Consider the following 27,287-nt stretch of genomic DNA (forward strand, 5'->3'; position numbering starts at 1 on the left):
GGATGAAGGGCCATAACGGCCTGGGCAGATAAGTCCAGTTAGTCAAGTTCCAGTGTACTTATGCCACCAAGTGTTTTAATGGTCAGCAAAGGCGTTTTTCAGGAATGATACTGTCTAAGTTCAGCAATGATAATTCCATGTGAATTCTCCCTCAGCCTGTGTTGCATAGTAAACATAGTAAATAGCTTACTTGTTGTGGTTTCCACACGTAGATCACCTCGTCTCCTGACGACAATATCGACAGTTCCAGTTGCCTCGTCAACATAGTAATCGTTACAATCCAGGAAATACCAAGTTACTGCAAGATAATTATGTAAGCAAGAAAGTATGTACATTATAAGCTGTTGTTATAACATTTTGATTTGCATTTACTGGCTACATCGTTTACTAAAGAAATGAGCAGAAAATGTCTTGAAGTACTAAAAAAAGTAACTACGATGGCCTGAATGTGTAAGTAAAAAATACAATATTAATAATACGTGTAATAATCTCCCGTGATAAGTTTGGAAAAGAGAAACAAAGAGAGAATGAAGTTGTTCAAAATTTATATGTATATGTTATACATATTAATTTTACTACGTTGCGTAAGATTTATAAGCAATACCAATATTTGAGGGAAACAGACTATAGCAATAGGCTATTGCAGAAATTAAAAGCATCCGCCTAAATAAGGTAGGTGTGCTTTTAAAGTGGGTATTCCCTTGTCTTCTCAAAAGGGAGGCGCCAACATATCTGTAAGAGCCAATCACTAATCTGGCGAATTTGCTCATTTGAACAATTTTTAAATAATTCCTATTAAAAATTATGGTTTTCTTGACTCACATTTTATTGAAGTTTTACCACTTCACTTAAGATTTCATCACCTGGTAACTCATCACATCAAACTGTTTTCTTTCATGAGCAACAGGAATCCCCGCGGGTTCGGAACGTTATGGGTTGGTCAAAGATGTTGTTGAGTGCATAGGTCCAACTGTCCTTATTCCAAAAGGAAAATGTCTGATGTGATGAGTTACCAGTCTGATAACACCACTAGTGTAGAGGTTAGTCGACAAATGCTCACAAATACTGTAAATGGTAAATATACCGTGATTTGGCGGGCGAAAGTCTTGCGTAACTGTCGTGTGTACAATAGAGTTTTATTGCTGATTAGGTATTTAAAAATCAAATGCTCTTTAATTCCTTACTAGGTAAATCAGCATCCTCAATTGTGATTGTAGCTTTGTGAAGAGGTTCAAGAAGTGCTTGTCCAGCAAGAGCAGCAGCACCAGCATCATCAAATTCAATTTCTACCATCAATTGTTCTGTATGCTCCTCACTCATATCATCGGTTATAGCCAAAGCTACCGTTTTCGTGTGTTCATCCGCAGCAAATGTCACTTGCCCAGTCGCTGGAGTAAACGGTCCGTAGTCCATTGCTGCTGTTGTCGATAGATCCGTTGCTGTTAAGGCTTTATTAATCAATAGGAAAGTAAATTTCAGTTGGTGAAGTAAGTAATTCCTATGGTCATAAACTGAAATAAAACCTTTAGTGTTGCTGTTTAATTCAAGGCTTTGTTAATGTTTATCTTTAATGGTCCTTTCGATTTTGATGAAGATTCTGCTATAGAATATAAGCGCAGACGATTTATATACGCCAACTAAAAAATTTACTATATAAGTTATTGATGTGCTAAAAGACGTTAACAACACGGTTTTTTCAACTTAATCTTCTAAACATACATGTTATAATATGTACATTAAGTATGTGGCAAATATGAAATTGGGGGATATTTTAATGACGTCATCATCTTTAACTATTTATCTCGGAAGATTCAATCACTGTAATTGTACATATGCAAAATAAAAACAACAGCAGTGATGAAAATCTTCCAAAAATTGAGCGATGAAACGGATTGATGATGTGTTAACACCGGCGTAGTAAATTTATATTTATTTTAATTTTTGGCCTTGCTTTCAATTTGACTTACGACTCACAAAAGCAAGCAACATGGCTGCCAGTATCTTAAAGACTTCCATTATTGCCATGGTAACGTGTGTGTGTTGGTGTGTGTGTGTGTGTGTAACGCAAAAGTTATCAATCAATTCTCCCAACTTATGCATTTTCTTTATTTCATCATGCTTTATACAACACAGTGATAGTAACATGAACAATTACATGGCGTGCAACTCAAAACGGAGAAAAATCTTGAACAATATTGACCACATTTAAAGCCATGTTGTAACATTTCCATAAAAATAAGTTAGTATTTATTTTCATAAAACGTTAGCTTTTACTGTCAGATATATTCCCATTTAATTTTGAGCCGAACAACCGAGGTCAAGCAAAAAAAAATGGAATTTACTACCAGCGCCAATGCGTTATACTCCGTCGGTCATCCTACAGTACAATCATTTGATTCGTGTATAACCGTCCCGCACACATGTACGTAACGGGGTACGTACTGTGTTATGAACATCGCATACGCATTCGACTAACATTTATATCGTAATAATAAACCGTTGTATTACGACGGTTTATTCAAAATCTCGGATTTTGACAAAACTACATCAGCTTAAGTCTTGATTTTTGCAGAGTCTCTTAGTTTTCTGAAGTACATTTCAATTGTGTAAAAAATGAATTTTAAGGCATATTGAGGGCGTCCTCCATCAGCAAATGTTACAATATGGCTTTAACAGCCATCGCAGGGCAAGTAATACTTCTTTCTTCCATCTTGACCGAGGCATAATCACAATGTTAATCGTCTGCAAAATGTTAGATCAGGTGCCAGGCCTAAGAGTATATTTTGTCGGGAATGCTGCCATCAAGGTTAACAATGATGCCCCAATGTGAAGTACCATTATATAAGAAAACAAAATCTCACTCAGTCTGTTCTGGATAGTAAACAGTTAATAACTTACTTGCATCTGTTGACACACTGAGATCACCTCGTCTCCGAAGGACGACATCGACAGTCCCAGTTGCCTCGTCAACATAGTAATCGTTACAATCCAGGAAATACCAAGTTACTGCAAGTTTTATAACCAATCAAGATAATAATGTAAACAAGAAAGTAAAGGTCTACATTACATACGTTTTTGTAAGAACATAATGTTATTTGCATTTACTGGCTACATCGTTTATCAAAGAAATGAGAAGAAATGGGCTCAAAGTATTACATTCAAAAACAGTAACTACCACGGCAGAGCATGTAAATAAAAATACAATATAAATAACATTTGTACAAATCCCTTGTGATCAGTTTGGAAAAGAGAAAGAAAGAATGAAATTGTTAAAAATGTGCATATAATATATCATTTTTACTTGGATTGTTATTTTAGAAATATATTCTACGTTGCGTGGGATATATAAGCAATGCCGAAACTCGAGGGAAACAGAATAAAGTATAATGGGCTATTGCAAAAATTAAAGGCATCCGCCAAAAGGAGGTAGATGTTCTTTTAAAGTCATATGAATTCCCATGTCTTCTTGTTGGTATTTCCATGTCTTCTGAAAGGGGAGGTGCCAAAATGTCTGTAAGAGCCAATGTCATTATGATAATCACTGATCTTGGAATTTGCTCATTTGGAACAATTCCTATGAAAAATTATAATCTTTAAATAATTCCTATGACAAATGAGGATTTTTTTACTTACATTTTATTGAAGTTTCACCACTACACTTCTCCCCATTCCAGAAAATACAGCACTAATTTTGGGGGATTAAAAAAATATTATCCTGTTTTGCCAAATGAAATTTTGCTAAATCCTAATCCTTTAGTTGGTCCTAACTGGCAATGAAAGTCAAATTTTATGATTTGGTCTATTTTTGGAAAGAGGGGCCAAAACCATACGTTTTTAGGGTGTTTTTCGTAATCTGTGATAGTCAAGCCCAAATACTTGTACTAATATTTCAGTTTATGCATTCTAATTTTTGGAAAAGACATGTTTCACTCTTATAACCACCCAGCAAACACAAAACGTTTTCGACATCATTCACAAAAGGTTATAAAAGGTTGTCAGAAAACGTTTAAATGTCGGGTTATATAAAGGGTACATTACTGGTATAAAACGTTTTCATAACATTAAATAACATTTGTTGGTAATTTACTGCACAGCAAACACAAATGTTTTACAGAAAACATTTAAACGTCGGGTTATATAAAGGGTATGAAAACGTTTTAATAACATTCCAAAAACATTTTTGAAAACTTGATACAAATCATTCTAAACAGAATGTTATTTTGGGGTTGAACAAATATTTTGCAAAAAATGTTTGCCCAAAATATTATAATAACGTTTTTAAAATGTTTTCACGACCTTTATATAACCCGACATTTAAATGTTATTAAAACGTTTTGTAAAAAAACATTTTAAGAACATTTTTGTGTTTGCTGGGTGCAAATATTTTAACATAATGTTATTTAAGTGTTGACAAAATATTTGGCCAAAAATGTTTGCAAAAATAGTTTACAATGAGATTTCGAAAACATTTTAAAAATATTGTTGTAGTGTGTTTTCATACAAAACGTTTTAAAACGATTTCATGACCTTTATATAACCCGACATTTTAATGTTATGAACACGTTTTTACCTAAACCAATACCCAAAATATAACTTATTTAAAACGTTTTAAAAACGTTTTTGTGTTTGCTGGGCAATCATTTAATTAAAGCAATACAAAAGAGTGAAAAGTAGAGCAAAATTTCGGCACATACTCAAGATATTAAATGATTTAAATGATTAGACTTGTTCCAAGTGTTTGATTTTTGTGACTCATTTGTCAGAAAATATAACGAAAATGCATGTTTTTGGCTCTTTTTTCAACAAATTAGTAAAATAGTGAACTTTTCTTTTATTTCCAGTTAGTACTAAATGAATGATTAGGATTGAGCTATGTTTCATTTGGAAAAACTTGATAATATTTTTTAATCCCAAAATTAGTGCTGTATTTTTCTGGAATGGGTGAGTAGTGGTTTAATAACCGGGCAACGCATCACATCAAATTGTTTCCTTTTATGAGCAACATGAATCGCCGCACGTTCAGAACGTTATGAGTTGGACAAAGATGTTGTTGAGTGCATAGGCCCCCTTGTACTAATTCCGAAAGGAAACAGTCTGATGTGCTGAGTTGCCAGTCTGATAAAACCACTAGTTTAGAGGTGTAACGTCATTAAAATGTAAGTAAATAATCTTCATTTGTCATAGGACTTGTTCAATATGAACACAATCCACAGTTGAAATTAACAATCCAAATGAACCTGATCAAAAATAAGAGATGAGTACAGATATTTTCAATTATTTGCATGACATTGTGCATGCAATATAACTTGTTAAATTTATGATCTATTTGAAATATTCTTCACAATGTACAAATGATCAATTATTTGCATGACATTGTGCATGCAATATTACTTGTTAAATTCATGATCTATTTGAAATATTCTTCATAATATATACATGTATTTCGCAGCAAAATCGACAAATTCTCACAAATACTGTAAATGATCAATCTACCGTGATTTGTCGGGGCGAAAGTCATGCGTGAGTGTCGTGTGTACAAATAGAGTTTTATTGCTGATAAATAATTAAAATCAGTTTAAACTAGCATTATTAGGTATTGTAAACAAATTTAAATGCTCTTTGATTCCTTACTAGGTGAATCAGAATCCTCAATTGTGATTGTAGCTTTGTGAAGAGGTTCCAGAAGTGCTTGTCCAGCAAGAGCAGCAGCACCAGCATCATCAAATTCAATTTCTACCATCAGTTGTTCTGTATGCTCCTCACTCATATCATCGGTTATAGCCAAAGCTACCGTTTTCGTGTGTTCATCCGCAGCAAATGTCACTTGCCCAGTCGCTGGAGTAAACGGTCCGTAGTCCATTGCTGCTGTTGTCGATAGATCCGTTGCTGTTAAGGCTTTATTAATATAATAGGAAAGTAAATTTCAGTTGGTGAAGTAACTGATTCCTATGGTCATAAACTGAGATAAAACCTTTAGTGTTGCTGTTTAATTCAAGGCTTTGTTAATGTTTATCTTTAATGGTCATTTCAATTTTGATGAAGATTCTGCTATAGAATATAAAGCGCAGACGATTTAAATACGCCAACTACAAAATTTACTATATAAGTTATTGATGTGCTAAATGACTTTCACAACTGTTCTTTTCAACTTAATCTTCTAAACATACATGTTATAATATGTACATTAAGTATGTGGCAAATATGAAATTGGTGAAATTTTAATGACGTCATCATCTTCAATTATCATGATTATTTAACTCGGAAGATTCAATCACTATAATTGTACAAATGCAAAATAAAAACGGGATAAAAACAACAGCGGTGATGAAAATCTTCCAAAAATTGAGCGATGAAACGGATTAATGATGTGTTAACACCGGCGTAGTAAATTTATATTTATTTTTATTTTTTGGCCTTGCTTTCAATTTGTCTTACGACTCCCCATCCTAAAGTTTCTCATCATTTTCTCACAAAAGGAAGCAACATTGCAAAGATTTCCTTTATTGCCATGGTAACATATGGGTGTGTGTGTGGGGGGGGTGTGTGTAACGGGTGTGGGGGGGGTGTGGGGGTGTTTGTGTCACAAAAGTTATCAATCAATTCTCCCAACTTATTCATTTTCTTTATTTCATCATGCTTTATACAACACAGTGATAGTAACATGAACAATTACATGGCGTGCAAACTAAAAGGAGCAAAGCTGGAACAAAATTGACCACATTTAAAGCCATGTTGTAACATTTCCATAAAAATAGGTTAGTATTTATTTTTCATAAAATGTTAGCTTTTACTGTCAGATATGTTCCCATTTAATTTTGAACCGAACAACCGAGGTCAAGCAAAAAAAATTGAAATTTGCTACCAGCGCCAATGCGTTATACTCCGTCGGTCATCCTACGGTACGATCATTTGATTCGTGTATAACCGTCCCGAAAATCATGTACGTAACGGGGTAAGTACTGTGTTATGAACATCGCATACGCATTCGACTAATATTTACATCTTAATAATAAACCGTTGTATTAAAACGATTTATTAAAAATCTCGGATTTTGACAAAACTACATCTGATAAATTCTTGATTTTTGTAGAGTCTCTTAGTTTTCTAAGTACATTTCAAACGTGTAAAAAACATAATTTTAAACCATATTTAGGGCGTCCTCCATCAGCAAATGTTACAATATGGCTTTAACAGCCATCGCAGGGCAAGTAATATTTCTTTCTTCCATCTTGACCGAGGCATAATCACAATGTTAATCGTCTGCAAAATGTTAGATCAGGTGCCAGGCCTAAGAGTATATTTTGTCGGGAATGCTGCCATCAAGGTTAATAATGATGCCCCAATGTGAAGTACCATTATATAAGAAAACAAAATCTCACTCAGTCTGTTCTGGATAGTAAACAGTTAATAACTTACTTGCATCTGTTGACACACTGAGATCACCTCGTCTCCGAAGGACGACATCGACAGTCCCAGTTGCCTCGTCAACATAGTAATCGTTACAATCCAGGAAATACCAAGTTACTGCAAGTTTTATAACCAATCAAGATAATAATGTAAACAATAAAATATACATTACATAAGTTTTTGTAAGAACATAATGTTATTTGCATTTACTGGCTACATCGTTTATCAAAGTAATGAGAAGAAATGGGCTCAAAGTATTACATTCAAAAACAGTAACTACCACGGCAGAGCATGTAAATAAAAATACAATATAAATAACATTTGTACAAATCCCTTGTGATCAGTTTGGAAAAGAGAAAGAAAGAATGAAATTGTTAAAAATGTGCATATTATATATCATTTTTACTTGTTATTTTAGAAGTATATTCTACGTTGCGTGGGATATATCGAGGTATAAACTCGAGGTAAACAGAATAAAGTAATGGGCTATTGCAGAAATTAAAGGCATCCGCCAAAAGAAGGTAGATGTTCTTTTAAAATCATATGAATTCCCATGTCTTCTTGTGGGTATTTCCATGTCTTCTCAAAGGGGAGGTGCCAAAATGTCTGTAAGAGCCAATGTCATTATGATAATCACTGATCTTGGAATTTGCTCATTTTGAACAATTCCTATGAAAAACTATAATTTTTAAATAATTCCTATGAAAAATTATGATTTTTTTACTTACATTTTAGTGAGGTTTCACCACTATACTACTCCCCATTCCAGAAAAATACAGCACTAATTTTTGGGTATTAAAAAAAATATCCTGTTTTGCCAAATGAAACGTAACTTAATCCTAATCCTTCAGTTAGTCCTAACTGGCAATAAAAGTCAAATTTTATGATTTGGTCAATTTTTAGAAATAGGGGCCAAAACCATACGTGTTAGGTTTTTTTTGTATGCTGTGACAATCAAGCCCAAAGACTTGTATTAAGATTTCAGTTTATGCATTCTAATTTTTGGAAAAGACATGATTCACTCTTTTAACCAATCATTTATTTGAAGTATATAATACAAAAAAGTGAAAATTAGAGCAAAATTTCGGCATATACTCAAGATTTTAAATGCTTAGACTTGTGTTCCAAGTCTTTGATTTTTGTGACTCAATTGTCAGAAAATATAACGAAAATGCATGTTTTTGGCTGATTATGAATGAAATGAATGATTAGGATTGAGCTATGTTTCATTTGGCAGAACTTGGTAAAAAAATTTTAATTCCATAAAATTAGTGCTGTATTTTTCTGGAATGGGGGAGTAGTGGTTTCATCACCTGGCAACTTATCACATCAAATTGTTTCCTTTTATGAGCAACATGAATCGCCGCACGTTCAGAACGTTATGGGTTGGTCTCAAAGATGTTGTTGAGTGCATAGGCCCCATGTACTTATTCCGAATGGAAACAGTCTGATGTGCTGAGTTGCCAGTCTGATAAAACCACTAGTTTAGAGGTGTAACGTCATTAAAATGTAAGTAAATAATCTTCATTTGTCATAGGACTTGTTCAATATGAACACAATCCACAGTTGAAATTAACAATCCAAATGAACCTGATCAAAAATAAGAGATGAGTACAGATATTTTCAATTATTTGCATGACATTGTGCATGCAATATAACTTGTTAAATTTATGATCTATTTGAAATATTCTTCACAATGTACAAATGATCAATTATTTGCATGACATTGTGCATGCAATATTACTTGTTAAATTCATGATCTATTTGAAATATTCTTCATAATATATACATGTATTTCGCAGCAAAATCGACAAATTCTCACAAATACTGTAAATGATCAATCTACCGTGATTTGTCGGGGCGAAAGTCATGCGTGAGTGTCGTGTGTACAAATAGAGTTTTATTGCTGATAAATAATTAAAATCAGTTTAAACTAGCATTATTAGGTATTGTAAAAAAATTTAAATGCTCTTTGATTCCTTACTAGGTGAATCAGAATCCTCAATTGTGATTGTAGCTTTGTGAAGAGGTTCCAGAAGTGCTTGTCCAGCAAGAGCAGCAGCACCAGCATCATCAAATTCAATTTCTACCATCAGTTGTTCTGTATGCTCCTCACTCATATCATCGGTTATAGCCAAAGCTACCGTTTTCGTGTGTTCATCCGCAGCAAATGTCACTTGCCCAGTCGCTGGAGTAAACGGTCCGTAGTCCATTGCTGCTGTTGTCGATAGATCCGTTGCTGTTAAGGCTTTATTAATATAATAGGAAAGTAAATTTCAGTTGGTGAAGTAACTGATTCCTATGGTCATAAACTGAGATAAAACCTTTAGTGTTGCTGTTTAATTCAAGGCTTTGTTAATGTTTATCTTTAATGGTCATTTCAATTTTGATGAAGATTCTGCTATAGAATATAAAGCGCAGACGATTTAAATACGCCAACTACAAAATTTACTATATAAGTTATTGATGTGCTAAATGACTTTCACAACTGTTCTTTTCAACTTAATCTTCTAAACATACATGTTATAATATGTACATTAAGTATGTGGCAAATATGAAATTGGTGAAATTTTAATGACGTCATCATCTTCAATTATCATGATTATTTAACTCGGAAGATTCAATCACTATAATTGTACAAATGCAAAATAAAAACGGGATAAAAACAACAGCGGTGATGAAAATCTTCCAAACATTGAGCGATGAAACGGATTAATGATGTGTTAACACCGGCGTAGTAAATTTATATTTATTTTTATTTTTGGCCTTGCTTTCAATTTGTCTTACGACTCCCCATCCTAAAGTTTCTCATCATTTTCTCACAAAAGGAAGCAACATTGCAAAGATTTCCTTTATTGCCATGGTAACATATGGATTGTGTGTGTGTGTGTGGGGGTGTGTGTAGCGGGTGTGTGGGGGGGGGGGTGGGGGTGTTTGTGTCACAAAAGTTATCAATCAATTCTCCCAACTTATTCATTTTCTTTATTTCATCATGCTTTATACAACACAGTGATAGTAACATGAACAATTACATGGCGTGCAAACTAAAAGGAGCAAAGCTGGAACAAAATTGACCACATTTAAAGCCATGTTGTAACATTTCCATAAAAATAGGTTAGTATTTATTTTTCATAAAATGTTAGCTTTTACTGTCAGATATGTTCCCATTTAATTTTGAACCGAACAACCGAGGTCAAGCAAAAAAAATTGAAATTTGCTACCAGCGCCAATGCGTTATACTCCGTCGGTCATCCTACGGTACGATCATTTGATTCGTGTATAACCGTCCCGAAAATCATGTACGTAACGGGGTAAGTACTGTGTTATGAACATCGCATACGCATTCGACTAATATTTACATCTTAATAATAAACCGTTGTATTAAAACGATTTATTAAACATCTCGGATTTTGACAAAACTACATCTGATAAATTCTTGATTTTTGTAGAGTCTCTTAGTTTTCTAAGTACATTTCAAACGTGTAAAACACAGAATTTTAAATCATATTTAGGGCGTCCTCCATCAGCAAATGTTACAATATGGCTTTAACAGCCATCGCAGGGCAAGTAATACTTCTTTCTTCCATCTTGACCGAGGCATAATCACAATGTTAATCGTCTGCAAAATGTTAGATCAGGTGCCAGGCCTAAGAGTATATTTTGTCGGGAATGCTGCCATCAAGGTTAACAATGATGCCCCAATGTGAAGTACCATTATATAAGAAAACAAAATCTCACTCAGTCTGTTCTGGATAGTAAACAGTTAATAACTTACTTGCATCTGTTGACACACTGAGATCACCTCGTCTCCGAAGGACGACATCTACAGTCCCAGTTGCCTCGTCAACATAGTAATCGTTACAATCCAGGAAATACCAAGTTACTGCAAGTTTTATAACCAATCAAGATAATAATGTAAACAAGAAAGTAAAGGTCTACATTACATACGTTTTTGTAAGAACATAATGTTATTTGCATTTACTGGCTACATCGTTTATCAAAGAAATGAGAAGAAATGGGCTCAAAGTATTACATTCAAAAACAGTAACTACCACGGCAGAGCATGTAAATAAAAATACAATATAAATAACATTTGTACAAATCCCTTGTGATCAGTTTGGAAAAGAGAAAGAAAGAATGAAATTGTTAAAAATGTGCATATAATATATCATTTTTACTTGGATTGTTATTTTAGAAATATATTCTACGTTGCGTGGGATATATAAGCAATGCCGAAACTCGAGGGAAACAGAATAAAGTATAATGGGCTATTGCAAAATTAAAGGCATCCGCCAAAAGGAGGTAGATGTTCTTTTAAAGTCATATGAATTCCCATGTCTTCTTGTTGGTATTTCCATGTCTTCTGAAAGGGGAGGTGCCAAAATGTCTGTAAGAGCCAATGTCATTATGATAATCACTGATCTTGGAATTTGCTCATTTTGAACAATTCCTATGAAAAATTAAAATTTTTAAATAATTCCTATGACAAATGAGGATTTTTTTACTTACATTTTATTGAAGTTTCACCACTACACTTCTCCCCATTCCAGAAAATACAGCACTAATTTTGGGGGATTAAAAAAATATTATCCTGTTTTGCCGAATGAAATTTTGCTAAATCCTAATCCTTTAGTTGGTCCTAACTGGCAATGAAAGTCAAATTTTATGATTTGGTCTATTTTTTGGAAAGAGGGCCAAAACCATACGTTTTAGGGTGTTTTTCGTAATCTGTGATAGTCAAGCCCAAATACTTGTACTAATATTTCAGTTTATGCATTCTAATTTTTGGAAAAGACATGTTTCACTCTTATAACCACCCAGCAAACACAAAACGTTTTCGACATCATTCACCCAAGGTTATAAAAGGTTGTCAGAAAACGTTTAAATGTCGGGTTATATAAAGGGTACATTACTGGTATAAAACGTTTTCATAACATTAAATATCATTTGTTGGTAATTTACTGCACAGCAAACACAAATGTTTTACAGAAAACATTTAAATGTCGGGTTATATAAAGGGTATGAAAACGTTTTAATAACATTCCAAAAATATTTTTGAAAACTTGATACAAATCATTCTAAACAGATGTTATTTTGGGGTTGAACAAATATTTTGCAAAAATGTTTGCCCAAAATATTTACAATAACGTTTTTAAAATGTTTTCACGACCTTTATATAACCCGACATTTAAATGTTATTAAAACGTTTTGTAAAAAACATTTTAAGAACATTTTAGTGTTTGCTGGGTGCAAATATTTTAACATAATGTTATTTAAGTGTTGACAAAATATTTGGCCAAAAATGTTTGCAAAAATAGTTTACAATGAGATTTCGAAAACATTTTAAAAATATTGTTGTAGTGTGTTTTCATACAAAACGTTTTAAAACGATTTCATGACCTTTATATAACCCGACATTTTAATGTTATGAACACGTTTTTACCTATACCAAAACCCAAAATATAACTTATTTAAAACGTTTTAAAAACGTTTTTGTGTTTGCTGGGCAATCATTTAATTAAAGCAATACAAAAGAGTGAAAATTAGAGCAAACTTTCGGCACATACTCAAGATATTAAATGATTTAAATGATTTAAAATGTAAGTAAATAATCTTCATTTGTCATAGGACTTGTTCAATATGAACAAAATCCACAGTTGAAATTAACAATCCAAATGAACCTGATCAAAAATAAGAGATGAGTACAGATATTTTCAATTATTTGCATGACATTGTGCATGCAATATAACTTGTTAAATTTATGATCTATTTGAAATATTCTTCACAATGTACAAATGATCAATTATTTGCATGACATTGTGCATGCAATATTACTTGTTAAATTCATGATCTATTTGAAATATTCTTCATAATATACATGTATTTCGCAGCAAAATCGACAAATTCTCACAAATACTGTAAATGGTAAATCTACCGTGATTTGTCGCGGCGAAAGTCATGCGTGAGTGTCGTGTGTACAAATACAGTTTTATTGCTGATTAATAATGAAATTAAATCAGTTTAAACTAGCATTATTAGGTATTGTAAAAACAAAATTAAGTGCTCTTTGATTCCTTACTAGGTGAATCAGAATCCTCAATTGTGATTGTTGCTTTGTGAAGAGGTTCCAGAAGTGCTTGTCCAGCAAGAGCAGCAGCACCAGCATCATCAAATTCAATTTCTATCATCAGTTGTTCTGTATGCTCCTCACTCATATCATCGGTTATAGCCAAAGCTACCGTTTTCGTGTGTTCATCCGCAGCAAATGTCACTTGCCCGGTCGCTGGAGTAAACGGTCCGTAGTCCATGGCTGCTGTTGTCGATAGATCCGTTGCTGTCAAGGCTTTATTGGATAATAGGAAAATAAATGTAATATTCAGTTGGTGAATTAAGTGATTCATATGGTCGCAAACTGATATAAAACCTTTAGGGTTGCTGTTTAATTCAGGACTTTGTAATGAACATCTTCCAAAAATTGAGCGATGAAACGGATTGATAATAATAATAATAATAATAATAATAATAATAATAATAATAATAATGATAATAATAATAATAATAATAATAATAATAATAATAATAATAATAATAATAATAATAATAATAATAATAATGCATATAAAGCGCAATACACAATTAAGTCTCAAAGCGCTAGATGATGGGTTAACACCGGCTTGGTAAATTTATATTGATTTCCAGTTTTTGCCTTGTTTTAAATTTGACTAACGACTCCTATCCAAAAAAACTTATTCTTCATCTTTTGCGGACCTAACGTGTACTGACGGAACATTTTAAGTTAAGGTTGGTCTTAACCCTGGAACTATGGAAACCTCATAACTGCTAAATTGTAGGCCTATATCAAAGTACAAATATTTAAAATGGCAAACACTTGAGGAAACGGTATATCATAAGCGATGAGATCCCAGTTGCCACTTCGAAAAAACATATTATCACACGAAATACCGTTGGTGTCATTTATTCTGGAAGGGGAACAAGGCAGTTGGAAGGGGGTGATCATTGTTAATCTGTGAAACCGGTCAATAAACGATCAATCAATAATTCAATCAATATTCATTCCCTCCTATGACTTGTCACGTAGTGCGTAGTGATTATCGAATCGAATGTTGGATTTCACTTGTATCTTCAGTAGGTAGCATAATTATAGTAGGCCTACAATTTAAATTTCACTATACAGTCAAATTCCCATTCTACTACACTAAGTTATGATTTGAATATCTATACAATATTTTCATATCTGGGGAAACATGTTTTAAAAACTCAAGATATCTTCTATCTCTAATATAGGCCTACATACTTAGCTATATAAATTATCTTATTTCAGGATCTCCCCGCGATTCAAGAATTAGGAACAATTGCACGTTTTGTGCGAAATATAAATTCCCTCAACACGGCTGGATACAATCACAGAAATTATAATAATCTTTAACCTGATAACGGCAGATCTACATAATGCTATACCAATCCGACTGGCCCTGGATGGCATTTTTATTTTAAGTATATTCCCCGAATCTTGAGGAATTGCATGCCCCATTATCCTGTTGTTTCTTCCATTCCCGGTTCGCCTGGTTGCAGGGCTGAAAAATTACATACTATCACAAAACGCTTCACACCCCCATCCCTCCCCTGGGGCACAGCATCCGGTTAATACTTGAATAGTGTACGTGCCCACGATCATCAGATATTGAAAACAATTCCGATAATAGTGTATGTTAGAAGTATGGATAATTGCCTAGTTAACGTCGCTGTGTGAAAAATAACCGGCCAATATTAAAAGTACTTTGCTAAAATTCTAGAAAATATAGTTTTGTAACATGTCCTAAATTTTTAGCTAATTTGGGTGTTTGGAAATATTCGCACTTTGGTGTTTTAGGAAGGATATGTAAACGACAGATAACACCAAAAATATGAAGAAAATATTTCCAAACCGTGTTACGGCCCACAGCCATTATGTTTCTCATTTTCAAGAATGTGGTTAACAATATGCACAGTATTGTCTCATTTCGTGAACAAAGGCCACACAGTAATTGTTACCTTGCGTTTGCTTTATAATCGTTCACCCAACTGAAACTATAATACCAGCTAATTGCTCATTGCACAGGTAAAGCAGACACAATGTGTGTGTGGATTTAACCAGAGAAGATCTGATGTAACATAGTTGAGCTGTTTTTAATGAGTGTTATCTTGGTTTAATAGCTTTTAATGGGGTTTAAGTCCTGCAAAGGTCGTGGTGAATTCTACTGTAGACATGACTATGTGTTACCAAATATCATTAAAAAAAACTTGCGCTTCATTTAGGTACAATTTGTAATGTTTTCGAAAAACACAAACCTTTATACTAAAATTGTATATAAATGGAGAGCCATTATTATATAAGAGGCCCCAAAATGAGACACATATTTGAGGCATATTATGACATAATTAAACCAAGGTGGTCTTTGCGGGGGTGAACCCCTTTTAATGAGTTGGTTTGCTAACTCAACTCCCCCCTCCAAAAAACCAACCTCACAAAAGAAAACGTCAACACCCTAAAACCAGCCCCCTAAACATTTCAACCCCCTGACCCCCAGTGTAAAATTGAAAATTGGCCCGGCAAACACACAGTTTTACCTGTAATTTGGGAAAAAATAATGTAAACTTGAATATTGACATAGTAAACAAAATATATCCCCTTAATATTGGACTAAAAGTGTACAACTGCAAACTATTGAACACAGGACCAAAATGATGCCCACCAGATTTTTTTAATCTTCACCCCTCCTTCAACTGACCCTGATATGCGAGTGAACATGTAAACTACTTGGACCCCGAAATGATGTCGACGTGACATTAATGGTGCTGATTTGGATGTACAGCATACTGCAGTTACTGTCCGTTTTCCTATACACAATACACAGTGCTCTCACCATTGACGTGTGACCTCAACAAATGATGTATGTTGGGAGAATGGACACTTGCCTAGTTAACATCACTGTGTGAAAAATAACCAGCCAATATTTTATTTATTCTCCAAAACTTCTAGCAAATATATTTCTCTAACATGACCTAAAATTACAGCTAGGTTAGATGTTCAGAAATGGTCGCACTTTTGTAAAATATGAGTGAGGGCAAGGCATAGCTAGCCAACTCCCCGTGTTAATTGAATGGAGATTTGACCGAAAATATTGGTATCGGACCGCTCACTTCTGAAGGATGCCACAAAAAACGGTAAAAGCTACATTTAAATTATTCTAAATAGGTTCTAGAAAATAAAGTTTTGTAACATGTCCTAAATTTTTAGCTAATTTAGATGTTTGTAGAGGGTCGCACTTTTGTGTTTTAGGAAGGATATGTAAACGACAGATAACACCAAAAATATGAAGAAATTATTTCCAAACTGTGTTAAGTCAACAATCATTATGTTGCTCATTTTGAAGAATGCTGGTTAACAAAAAGCAGGTCTTTGTCTCATTTCGTGAACAATGGTACACATACCATTGTTTCCTTTCGTTTCCTTTATAATCGGTTACCCAACTGAAGCTGTAATATACCAGCTTTATTGCGATGTCGCACATTGAAAACAGACACTTGTACACAACCAGAGAAGATCTGATTTAATCAGTTGAGCTGCTTCAATGAGTGTTATCTTGGTTTAATAGCTTTTAATGGGGTTTAAGTCCTGCAAAGGTCGAGATGAATTCTACTGTAGACATGACTGCATCATGGCCTGTCTAAAAAAAAATTGTGCAAGTGAAAAGCGCTCTCTTTGGCAATTAGAAAATACCGTTGTGACCTTATGCTTACATCAACGTCAAGGGCGCAGTCTTAGCTCTCAAATGCCGTTTGTTTTGTTCAATTTGCTTGCTGCAATCTCGAGATATGTTTATTTAACAACGAAAGGGTAAAATCACAATTGTGCCACTTTTACTAGGGAAGAGAGCTGTACATAGCTGATGTTGAAGCGTCTAATGCACTCTCCCTTCGGTGCTCGTGCATTAGACGCATTATTCGCATCAACATTTTGTCTAATTTCTCTTCCAACAAGTAATATAAACGTATAAGATCCGTATGCAACAAAAAGTTAGACTGGGTCTAAAGTTAGACCTGATCTAAGTGGAATTTAATACCATTAGAAAGGATATTTTCCTTTACATTAATTTGCTTAAGTTATTTTGTATTATTTTTGAACGTTGCATTAAAATCTTTAGAATTTGCTAGCTACTCTAGGAAGGAAATAAGAGTAAAGGACCATTCCTGGTGGAACTTAATTCCAGTTAGACCAGGTCTAACTTTAGACCCTCTCTAACTCTTTTGTGCATACGGACCTTAGTATGCAATATTTGTTTGTCTTTTAACATGTCTTGAGAGACTAAGAGAACAGTATTTACCATGATAAAATCATTGACGTGCGCATGTATTTAATTTTACAGCAGAATGTGAAATATATATTTATCTTTTCTGTGGAAAAGGAGAACCTAATTATTCCCGCATCATAATAAAATAGTAAAAACAGTTAAAAAAATTGTATTGTGTAATTGATGCATTCTTTTGATTTCACGAAGGAACTCTTGATAAACTTGATGCTAGCGCTGATTTACATGCAAAGCTGTGATTTTACCCTTTCGTCGTTAACTAAGCATATCTCGAGATTAAAACAAGCAAATTGAACAGAACAAACGGTATCTGAGACTACGCCCTTGACGTTAATGTAAGCATCATGTCACAACGGTATTTTCTAATTGCCAAAGAGGGCGGTTTTCACTTGCACAACTTTTTTTGAGACAGGCTGTACTGGTCAATTAACGAAGATACTAAAGTAAAGAAGTAGTTACTCGCCAGTTACGGTTCAGAGTAAGTCCCAAAAACACTAATTCAGTAAAATACTCAGCAGTTGCGGAGTAGCTACTAAAGAAGTAAGCTACTAAACTAGTAAGTTATGCGGATTTGGTGCACTCAACGGATTGAGTGCGTCCTTTATCAGTAAATGATGCAATATGGCTTTAACAGCATTGCAGGTCAAGTAATTTTGTTCTTCCATATTGCCGAGAGTTTTAAAGTCATAATCACAATGTTAATCGTCTGCAAAATGTAAGATCAGGTGCCAGGTAATGTCATTTGTCGGGAATCCTACAATCAAGTTCAATAATGATGCCTCAATCTGAACAAAATCTCACTCAGTCCGCTGAGTGCACCAAATCGGAGTAAGCTACTAGTTTAGTATGTTGGCGAGTATCTCGCATTTTGGAACTTCCAAATCGGCGTAAGTTACGTGACTAGTAAGTTTATAGATAGAGGAGAAAATCATTAATATTGATGAAATTTTTAAAGTAAATAATAAGATATTTCGCATTAGATCGTATTCTGCGTGTGGAGCGTCTCGTATGCGGCACCGCAAACCTTTCGTGTAGACCTACTGACGGAACATTTTTTATTGTCCTCAACCCTGAAACTATGGAAACCTCATAGTTGCTAAAATATAATTGTAGACCTATATAAAAGAACGTTATATTTAGAATGGCAAACACGTCATAAGCGACGAGATCCAGGTTGCCACTACGAAAAAACTTATTATCACCCGAAATGCTGGTGATATCATTAATTCTGGAAGGGAGAACAAGGCATGTTGGAAGGGAAGGGGGTGATCATCGTTAATTAGTATAACTGCTCTTCGATCAATCAATCAATCAATCAATCAATATTCATTCCCTGTGACGTGTCGCATATTATATAGAAATAGCGAATGCATGTTGGATTCCATTTGTATCTTCAGTAGATAGCAGAGTAATAGAAGCCCTAAAATTTAAATTTAACAATAGAGTCAAAGTCCCGTTATTTTATGCGTTTATTTTATGCCTTACACATTTATGACAATTGCATTCTATATACTACACTGATTAATAATTCGAATCTATCCAAATATTTTCATGTCTGGGAAAACATGTTTTCAAAACTCAAGATATCTTCTATCTCTAATATAGACCTACATTTAAATTATCTTATTTCAGGATCTCTGAAGTTGTTTGCCAAATAAATATTCCCTTCACACGGCTGGATACAATCCCAGAAATAAATTCTTTCCTCGTATTATAATCTTTTATTTTAACCTGATAACGGCAAATCCATGCTATCCCAATTCGACTGGCCCTGGATGCGATTTTATTGAAGTATATTTCCCGACCCTTGATGAAGTACACGCCCCACTATCCTGTTGTTTCTTCCTGTTTCGCCTGGTTGCAGGGATGGAAAATTACACTATCACAAATCGCTATATACCCCCACACAGCGTCGACTTCCTATACGATAAATATAAATTTAATACTCCGTTGGTGAGCGACGGGCGACTGGTATTTCACCGAACGCAAGAAAAGGAGTTCTATCTGATTGGCTAGCAATCGATCGCTTAGGTCGCTTAGTAGTCAACTACAAACTCAAAACTGAGCATCGTATTCAATTCGATTGAAATCGATATTCTATTGTTGCCGTAGATAAAGAGAGTGATAGTGTGTCAATAATGTACATTGTATTGCAGCTGGATTTTACATGCATTCTTTTATATAAATTTTTTCTCAAAGAGTTGAATATGATCAAAATTTTTACTCAGGATTTCAAATTTTTACCCGCAAATTGCAGTTAAACATATCCACAGCAAAATACCGGTCCTCACTAATTAGTGTATTTAATTTCCAGTTAGTGTATTTAAGATAAAACCTGACAACAAATAAAATTTTCTTGCAATAGAAATATCATATGGGATACTGATATGGTAGGCCCCAACCGCCACAATGTGGAGCTGCTACGCGTAGCTGACTTTTTTGCTCCGTGGAGCCAAATTGACCAATCATGATCATGTTAGAGTTTTTCATTACTCGGAGGTAAAACTGACTAATTAAGTACGACTTACTCATTACGTGAAGCGAATTTATTCATTAAGAATTTGCCAGACGAGCGTCACGTAGTTGCAAGATATCCTCGGTCACGAAAGTTATGATTCAAAAAGTAGTTTATGAAAAGTACGAACTGACTTATTATTAAGATGGACATGCACTCATAAGAAACTCATACAGTATTGTACATAACTATATAGCTAGGCAGAGTGGTGGTAAACTATGCACACAGTTCTGCGATCTGCAGTGTATCGCCGGGAGCTAATTTGTATAACTTGCGCGGTGTCCCTGCGGAATTCGACCTTCAGCAAACTGCAAACCAGTTCGGATTTACTTTATATACTAGTAGTAGGCCATACATACTGTAGTTACTGTCCGTTTTCCTATACACAATACTCAGTGCGCTCACCATTGACGCGTGACCTCTACAAATAGTGTATGTTAGAAGTAGGCCTATAATAGACCATTGCCTAGTTGACGTCACTGTGTAAAAAATAACCGGCCAATATTTAAAGTATTCTCTGAAATTCTAGAAAATATAGTTTTGTAACATGTCCTAAATTTTTAGCTAATTTAGGTGTTTGGAAATATTGGTACTTTAGTGTTTTAGGAAGGATATGTAAACGACAGATAACACCAAAAAAATATGAAGAAATTATTTCTAAACCGTGTTAAGTCATTAAGCTTCTCATTTTCAAGAACGCTGGTTAACAATAAGCAGACTATTGTCTCATTTCGTAAACAAAAGCCCACAGCATTGTTACCTTGCGTTTATAATCGTTCACCCAACTGAAACTATAATACCAGCTCATTGCTCATTGCACAGGTAAAACAGACACAAGTGCAGTGTGTATTTAACCAGAGAAGATCTGATGTAACATAGTTGAGCTGTTTTCATTGAGTGTTATCTTGGTTTAATAGCCTTTAGTCCTTCAAAGGTCGTGGTGAGTTCTACTGTAGACATGACTGCATCATGATTATTTTAAAGTCAACAACATTCAACAATATGATCACCGTGATAGTATGAGAGTATCAGTACCGTGGGTGTCAGTGATCCTGGCCTGACACAGTAGACAAACAAACAAACACGCCACACACATGACACATGCATGCAAGGTAACATTGACTATACACTAATCAAACAATGGTATTGATCCTGTACAACTGGTCGTGGTTATTTACACAATCGATTCATTTAAAATCCCCATAGTAAACATTAATTTTGGCAAGAGTTTTCTCTCTGGAACGAGGATGCATCCACTGGCTCCGCGTAATGAAAAGATCTAACATGATTGGTCAATTTAGCTCCGCGAAGCGAAAAGTAAGCTACGCGTAGCAGCTCCACGTTGTGGCGGTTACGGCCAGCCATATATTGATCATGCGAAAATCGTAAAACATAGAATAGAAACAGTGTGGCCGGCTCTCAAAATCTCAAATTGTATGCTAGCCTGAGTCGCACGGGCTATCTCGAACAAATTCACCATGCGTAGTTGTTGAAAAACGTGAGGATTCATCGTACTATCACGGCAATTTTTAACACGAAGATATAGGGATGATGACGGTGTGCCCCACCCTCATCGCACACCTAGGGCACACCATCCGGTTAATGTTTGAATAGAGTAGGCCCACGATTGTCAGATATTTTGCCCTAATAGATAGCATTATCATATACCTAGGCTATAGGCCTTCTACAAAGCACGCTAAATACACTAATTTGTAGGGTATTTTGTTTGTACCGGGGTATTTAGTGACATAACACTGCCTATTATTAAAATTGAATAACAATTGACCGCGTGGTTAAAAACGTGATATTAAAGGTGCTGAATGGGATTTACTGCTCCATTAACTAAGATCCTATAGAAGTAGTTACTCGCCAGTTACGCTTCAGAGCGGAGTAGTTACTAAAGAAGTAACCTACTGAACTAGTAGTAAGTTACGCGGATTTGGTGCACTCAGCGGAGTGTGTGCTGAATAGTAAACGGTAAAAAACTTACTTGCATCTGTTGACACACTGAGATCACCTCGTCTCCTAAGGACGATATCGACTGTCCCAGTTGCCTCGTCAACATAGTAATCGTTACAATCCAGAAAATACCAAGTTACTGCAAATAATAAGATAATTATGTAAACAAGAAAGTATACATTATAAACTGTTGTAAGAAAATATTGTTATTTGCATTTACTTTTGCAATTAAAAGAAAAGTGCTCAAAGTACTACATGTAAAAAGAGTAACTACTACGGCCAGAATATGTAAATAAAAAATACAATAACATTTGTAAAAATCCCTTGTGATAAGTTTGCAAAAGAGAAATAAATAATGAAATTGTTCAAAATGTGTATATTACATTTCATCACCTGGCAACTCATCACATCACAACAGGAATCGCCGCGCGTTCAGAACGTTATGGGTTGGTTAAAGATGTTGTTGAGTGCATAGGCCCCTCGTCCTTATTCCATTTGAGCACCATAATGTAAACTCATGGAAAGCACTTTTTGCTATCAAACAATTATTTTACACCATCTCCCGACATATCCCAATTAATATTTAACCCATGCGGTTTATGCAGACCCCTTCTCGACTAGTCTTGGCACTTCGTGGAGATATATTCCACACTTAATGTCAAGCATGTGTGTCTTTCTTTTTTTTTGTAACTTATTTCTTCATTTATTGCGTTTCCTTCATTCTTTTTTGTTTCATTTCTTTCTTTCATTTGGTGTAATTATACATTGATATTTATTATATGTAAATTAGTGTATCATTTCTAATGTTAAATTATTACTTTTTTTAATGGCTGAGGGCTCTATTATTTATCAGACAAGTCTTTTGTAACGCTGCTTTCTGTGACATGCGTGTGACATAACATGGCCCACACCATAAGCAATTGTTACTTTGACATATGTGGGTTATTAAGAGATAAGCGAAAAAGATCTTGCTCTGGGTGTTCTCAATCTTGATGGATTGCTTGGATGTGAGCGTGGTTTGCCAAATGACATCGGAGTATTCATGCATGGGTCTAATATATCCTCCGCAAAAAGTCACTAACTGACTCAGATGTATTGAACTCGAACTTTTTTATTGGAATTCTTCATCAAGATCTGTCTGCAAATTACTAGTCACACTAGAGATACGGTTTTCAGCGAAGGTGAGGTCGTCAACATATTTCCAATAGCGTTAACTGCAATTGTTAGCGGCGGGCATTGATGAATGTCTGAGAGGTAAGGGACTTTTGTTCCTTGTGAAACACCAGCGCTAAGAAGTAAGTAAGCGAACAATGTTCGATTGTTACGAACGCATTTGGCCGCACTTGTCCAAAAATATAAATCCCAGGAACAATAGTCCCCCGGACCCCAAAGGCAATTAGCTTTTGAATGGCAACAGTATGACTAACTAAGTCAAATGCCTTGGGAAAAGTCAGTGAGTACTACCGTTCCAACATTGTTTGCCTTATCAGAACCATGGATCAAAAATGCGCGATGTTGACAAGACAATGGACTGTTAAGACCTCATGAATATTACCAACCTGGTTTATATCAATAATGTCTTGAATGTTATTAACAACCCACTTGGAATAAAGCCTTGGAACGCATTTTGTCAATGGAAGGGGGAACTGCTTGGGAATAGTGAATACAATGAGAGACCTCCATTGGCAAGAAACCACCCCTTCACGGAAAGAACAATCCAGCACATTAGTTAGTGGACTACTCAGTTCATACGCAAACACTTTAATGAGTTTAGGAGGGATGCCATCTGGGCCACTAGATTAAGATGTTTTTACCTTCAATAGAGATTTAATTCAGGGGCTGATTATTTGATATACAGGTAGCAGGCAGATGCAGGCAGATTTGAATATCAGAGGCTCAATAATGAGATGAAATACTGACACACTTGGAATTTGTGACTGATTCTATCAACACCTGGTATATACATATCAAGTTCATCATAGCTCGGTGTAATTAGAACGCTCATGGACAGAAAGGATAATATAGTGACGGAAGAAGTAGACAAAAGGGAAGAAGAAAGAATGGAATGTGGTTACCCCAAGTGGGCGTTTGACAGAGTCAGAGTCAAACACCAGATGGAAGCGAAAACCAAAGAGCCAAAAACGCCTAAGAAATCTGACGAAACACCATAAAAAGGTATGGTTGTTATCCCCTATGTCGAAGGTCTTTCAGAACAACTCCAAAGGATTTTTCAAAAACACAAAATTTCAACAGCCATGCGACCTACAAACACACTCAAAAGCATTCTTGTGCATCCCAAAGACAAGAAAGACATCTTAGAAACAGGTTGTGATAAGTCGTATGTGGGAGAAACAGGAAGGCAATTCGGCGTCCGACTAAAAGAACATCAAAAAGACTCTGAAACGGTCAAAGACACAACGTTCACCAGAGCAAATAGAAAAACGTCAACATCTGAACAACATAAGTCAGCGATCACAGATCACGTTGCCCAAGAAAATCATGTTATCAATTGGGAGGGGGCCAGCATACTAGACAAAGACTCTAATGCTGTTTCAAGAAGAATCCGAGAATCAATTCAGATCCGCAAGAAGGGGGTTAATGCAATCAACCGCGATGGCGGCTCTTTTTCTCTGAGTCACGTATATGATCCACTGCTAAAACAAACTTTGATCCCGAGGAGTGAGAGTGCATCCAAACACCGCGGGAAATGCAGTGGACCAGATCACTTGTGATCAAGCCATCAGCCTGGATGGCGAAAGCTCAAGTCAGTGAGTATATTTTATTGGATTTGTCACACAAAAATCGAAATAAGTTCATCATACTATAGACTTAATTCTTTGATACCATTTACGTGGCTCCGTGTTTTTTTTTGCAGTGTTCTTACTCTTTCAGCAATGGTAGGCACTTTTACTTTACCAATCTCTCTTTGGTCTTCATTACTAAGTGTTATTAGCCGAATAAGCAGATTGACGTTTAGAGATGATTTTGTTCTCCAGGAAGGTCCGTGTGGTCGGTGATGATGGTACTAGCCCGAAGTTGCAGGGATCTAATCACCCCGAGTTTGTGTATTAGGAGATGATGAGAGTCAAATATGTAAGTAAAAGGAGAACAAAATCATATTCAGAAATCCTTGGGTTACTGTGGCTACCCCAACTGGGCCTTCACCAAAGCAAAAAAGACCAAAGAGCACACACAGAATCAAAACGCAGAAACGGGCACGGGTACCCAGGTAACAATACCCTACATATCTGGCTTGTCAGAAAGGATCAAGAATACTCTGAAGTCCTTTGGGATCGCAACGTCTTATAAACCCACGAACATCTTCTGGGGCAAATTAGTCCACGTTAAGGATAACACCTCCCCAAGGACAAGCAGAGTAATATGGTTTATGGCGTAACCTGTGCGGCTACCGACTGTGGTGAAGCCTACGTAGGAGAGACCAAACGGTCCCTCAGGGCTAGGATAAACTAACATCGGAGACCTAGTTCCAGCGAAAGGTCAGACCTCTGTAGTTTTCAATCACTGCAAAACATCAGAACACTTCTTTAAGCCAGAGGAGGTTGTAATCCTCGACAAAGAAGATAAGTGGTTCAATTGTGGTGTCAGCGAAGCCATTTGGAAGAGAGTGGAGCAGCCAGCCATCAGCAAAAAAGGGAGAATCCGCTTTCAACTGCCGCACGCCTGGGACCAAACTTTGTACAATCTTCTCCGTCGTTTATCACGTGACCAATCAGATGCCTGATGAAGTTCAAAGTTACCGGACGTAACTGTCGCATGTAAGTTGCAAATTTTATTTCCAGAATTCGATTTAACTTTACCTTATAAATTGCTGGATTAGTTTGCGAAGTGATCGAAAGATCTCACAGTCATCGGTGTTGTTTTAGTGTTTGGTCTTATTAAAAGCTTTTTCTCTTTTTCCTATAGATCTGTGATGCATTACCATTGAACCACGGGGCCTATTTTGTGAGGAGGGGTGTTTTTATTCATGGTAACTTTGACCCTAGTGCAAAAATCATTCCACATCTCGTCCACTGTGACCGTATCTGAGCAGTTATCTTCAAATTCACTGCTTATGTCAGTGAGATCTTCTTTAATGGCTGACCAATCTGCATTGTGATATAGGTGAATTCTCCTAGGTTGGACCTATTAACTTTAGAACGGGTGTTTATTGTGACCAGTGAGATACTACTATGATTACTGTGTCCAGCAAGGTAGGGTTTTACGTTTAGAAGAGGCCTAGTGTGTTAGAACCATGAGTTGACTCGCTAACTATTTCTACTTCTACTGAATTTCTGGGTAGACCATTAAAGATATCACGCCCAGCAGTGCACGATGTCACATCTGGTGCAGGACAAACACAATCATTCCTGTCATTCCCACAAAATACTGACGTGGTGATCAACTCTAAATACTCGAAGACGATGATGAAGAAAGGCCAAAAATAACCGAGGGTGCATCACATTGGAGACTTGGTGCTGGATTAGTTGGTGGAAATAGCTGCTGACATTTCTGAGCCCATGTACAGCTCGGGATGTCCACTGTAGATTGCCTGCTGGATCTTCTTACTTAAGGTTTGTGTTGATGGAGACATGACAGGATTCAACGAACATGCCTTCCAGAATGGATAGTCTAACTAACTTCATGCCTAAATAGGCATTCGTCAGACGATACGATGAGATGCTTTGGACTACCATCTCTTTGGAATGTGAATATTATACATTCAATGGTGTCAACAGAGCCAAAGTCTATCCCAGAGTCAGTCTGTCTATCGGAAATAGTCAGAAAGTGCTCAACTGCAAAAACAGGAGCGTAATTATGTTAATAATGTTTATACGCTCTACGTTTTGGGATTGAGCACTGTATTTGTGCTTGTTGTGCCAAGCTCGTAAACTATATCAAATTAAATTATGCCGCAATGGTACTCTGGTAAAAGTTAGTAATACAAACATTTATTATTTTGCTCCTGCATATGTATGTTCTGACCATTTAAAATCGCAAATTTCATAAACGAAGTTGTGTTTCTTATAATAGTAATT

General features: G+C 35.5%; 1 protein-coding gene across 1 annotated transcript; it reads right to left on the minus strand.

Moving 5' to 3' along the window:
* Positions 1-98: 98 nt before the first annotated feature.
* Positions 99-26,842, minus strand: LOC140171214 (FRAS1-related extracellular matrix protein 2-like). The gene is made up of 10 exons (XM_072194432.1): positions 26,818-26,842; positions 22,283-22,390; positions 13,487-13,750; positions 11,183-11,290; positions 9,392-9,655; positions 7,417-7,524; positions 5,632-5,895; positions 2,899-3,006; positions 1,185-1,448; positions 99-298 (listed from the first exon to the last, which is right to left on the minus strand). The coding sequence occupies exons 1-10, from the start codon at positions 26,840-26,842 to the stop codon at positions 99-101; spliced, it is 1,713 nt and encodes a 570-aa protein (XP_072050533.1).
* Positions 26,843-27,287: the final 445 nt, after the last annotated feature.

The sequence above is a fragment of the Amphiura filiformis genome, chromosome 2 (assembly GCF_039555335.1).
Source record: "Amphiura filiformis chromosome 2, Afil_fr2py, whole genome shotgun sequence".
In the NCBI taxonomy this organism is placed as follows: domain Eukaryota; kingdom Metazoa; phylum Echinodermata; class Ophiuroidea; order Amphilepidida; family Amphiuridae; genus Amphiura; species Amphiura filiformis.

Bases quoted from the DNA above. Each gene is read 5' to 3' on its own strand.
- LOC140171214 (XM_072194432.1), bottom strand. From the start codon at position 26,842: ATGTCTCCATCAACACAAACCTTAA. The intron at 22,391-26,817 runs GTAAGAAGATCC...TATTATTTGCAG, and splicing joins TCCATCAACACAAACCTTAA to TAACTTGGTATTTTCTGGAT. The intron at 299-1,184 runs GTAAGGAATTAA...ATTATCTTGCAG, and splicing joins TGAGGATGCTGATTTACCTA to TAACTTGGTATTTCCTGGAT.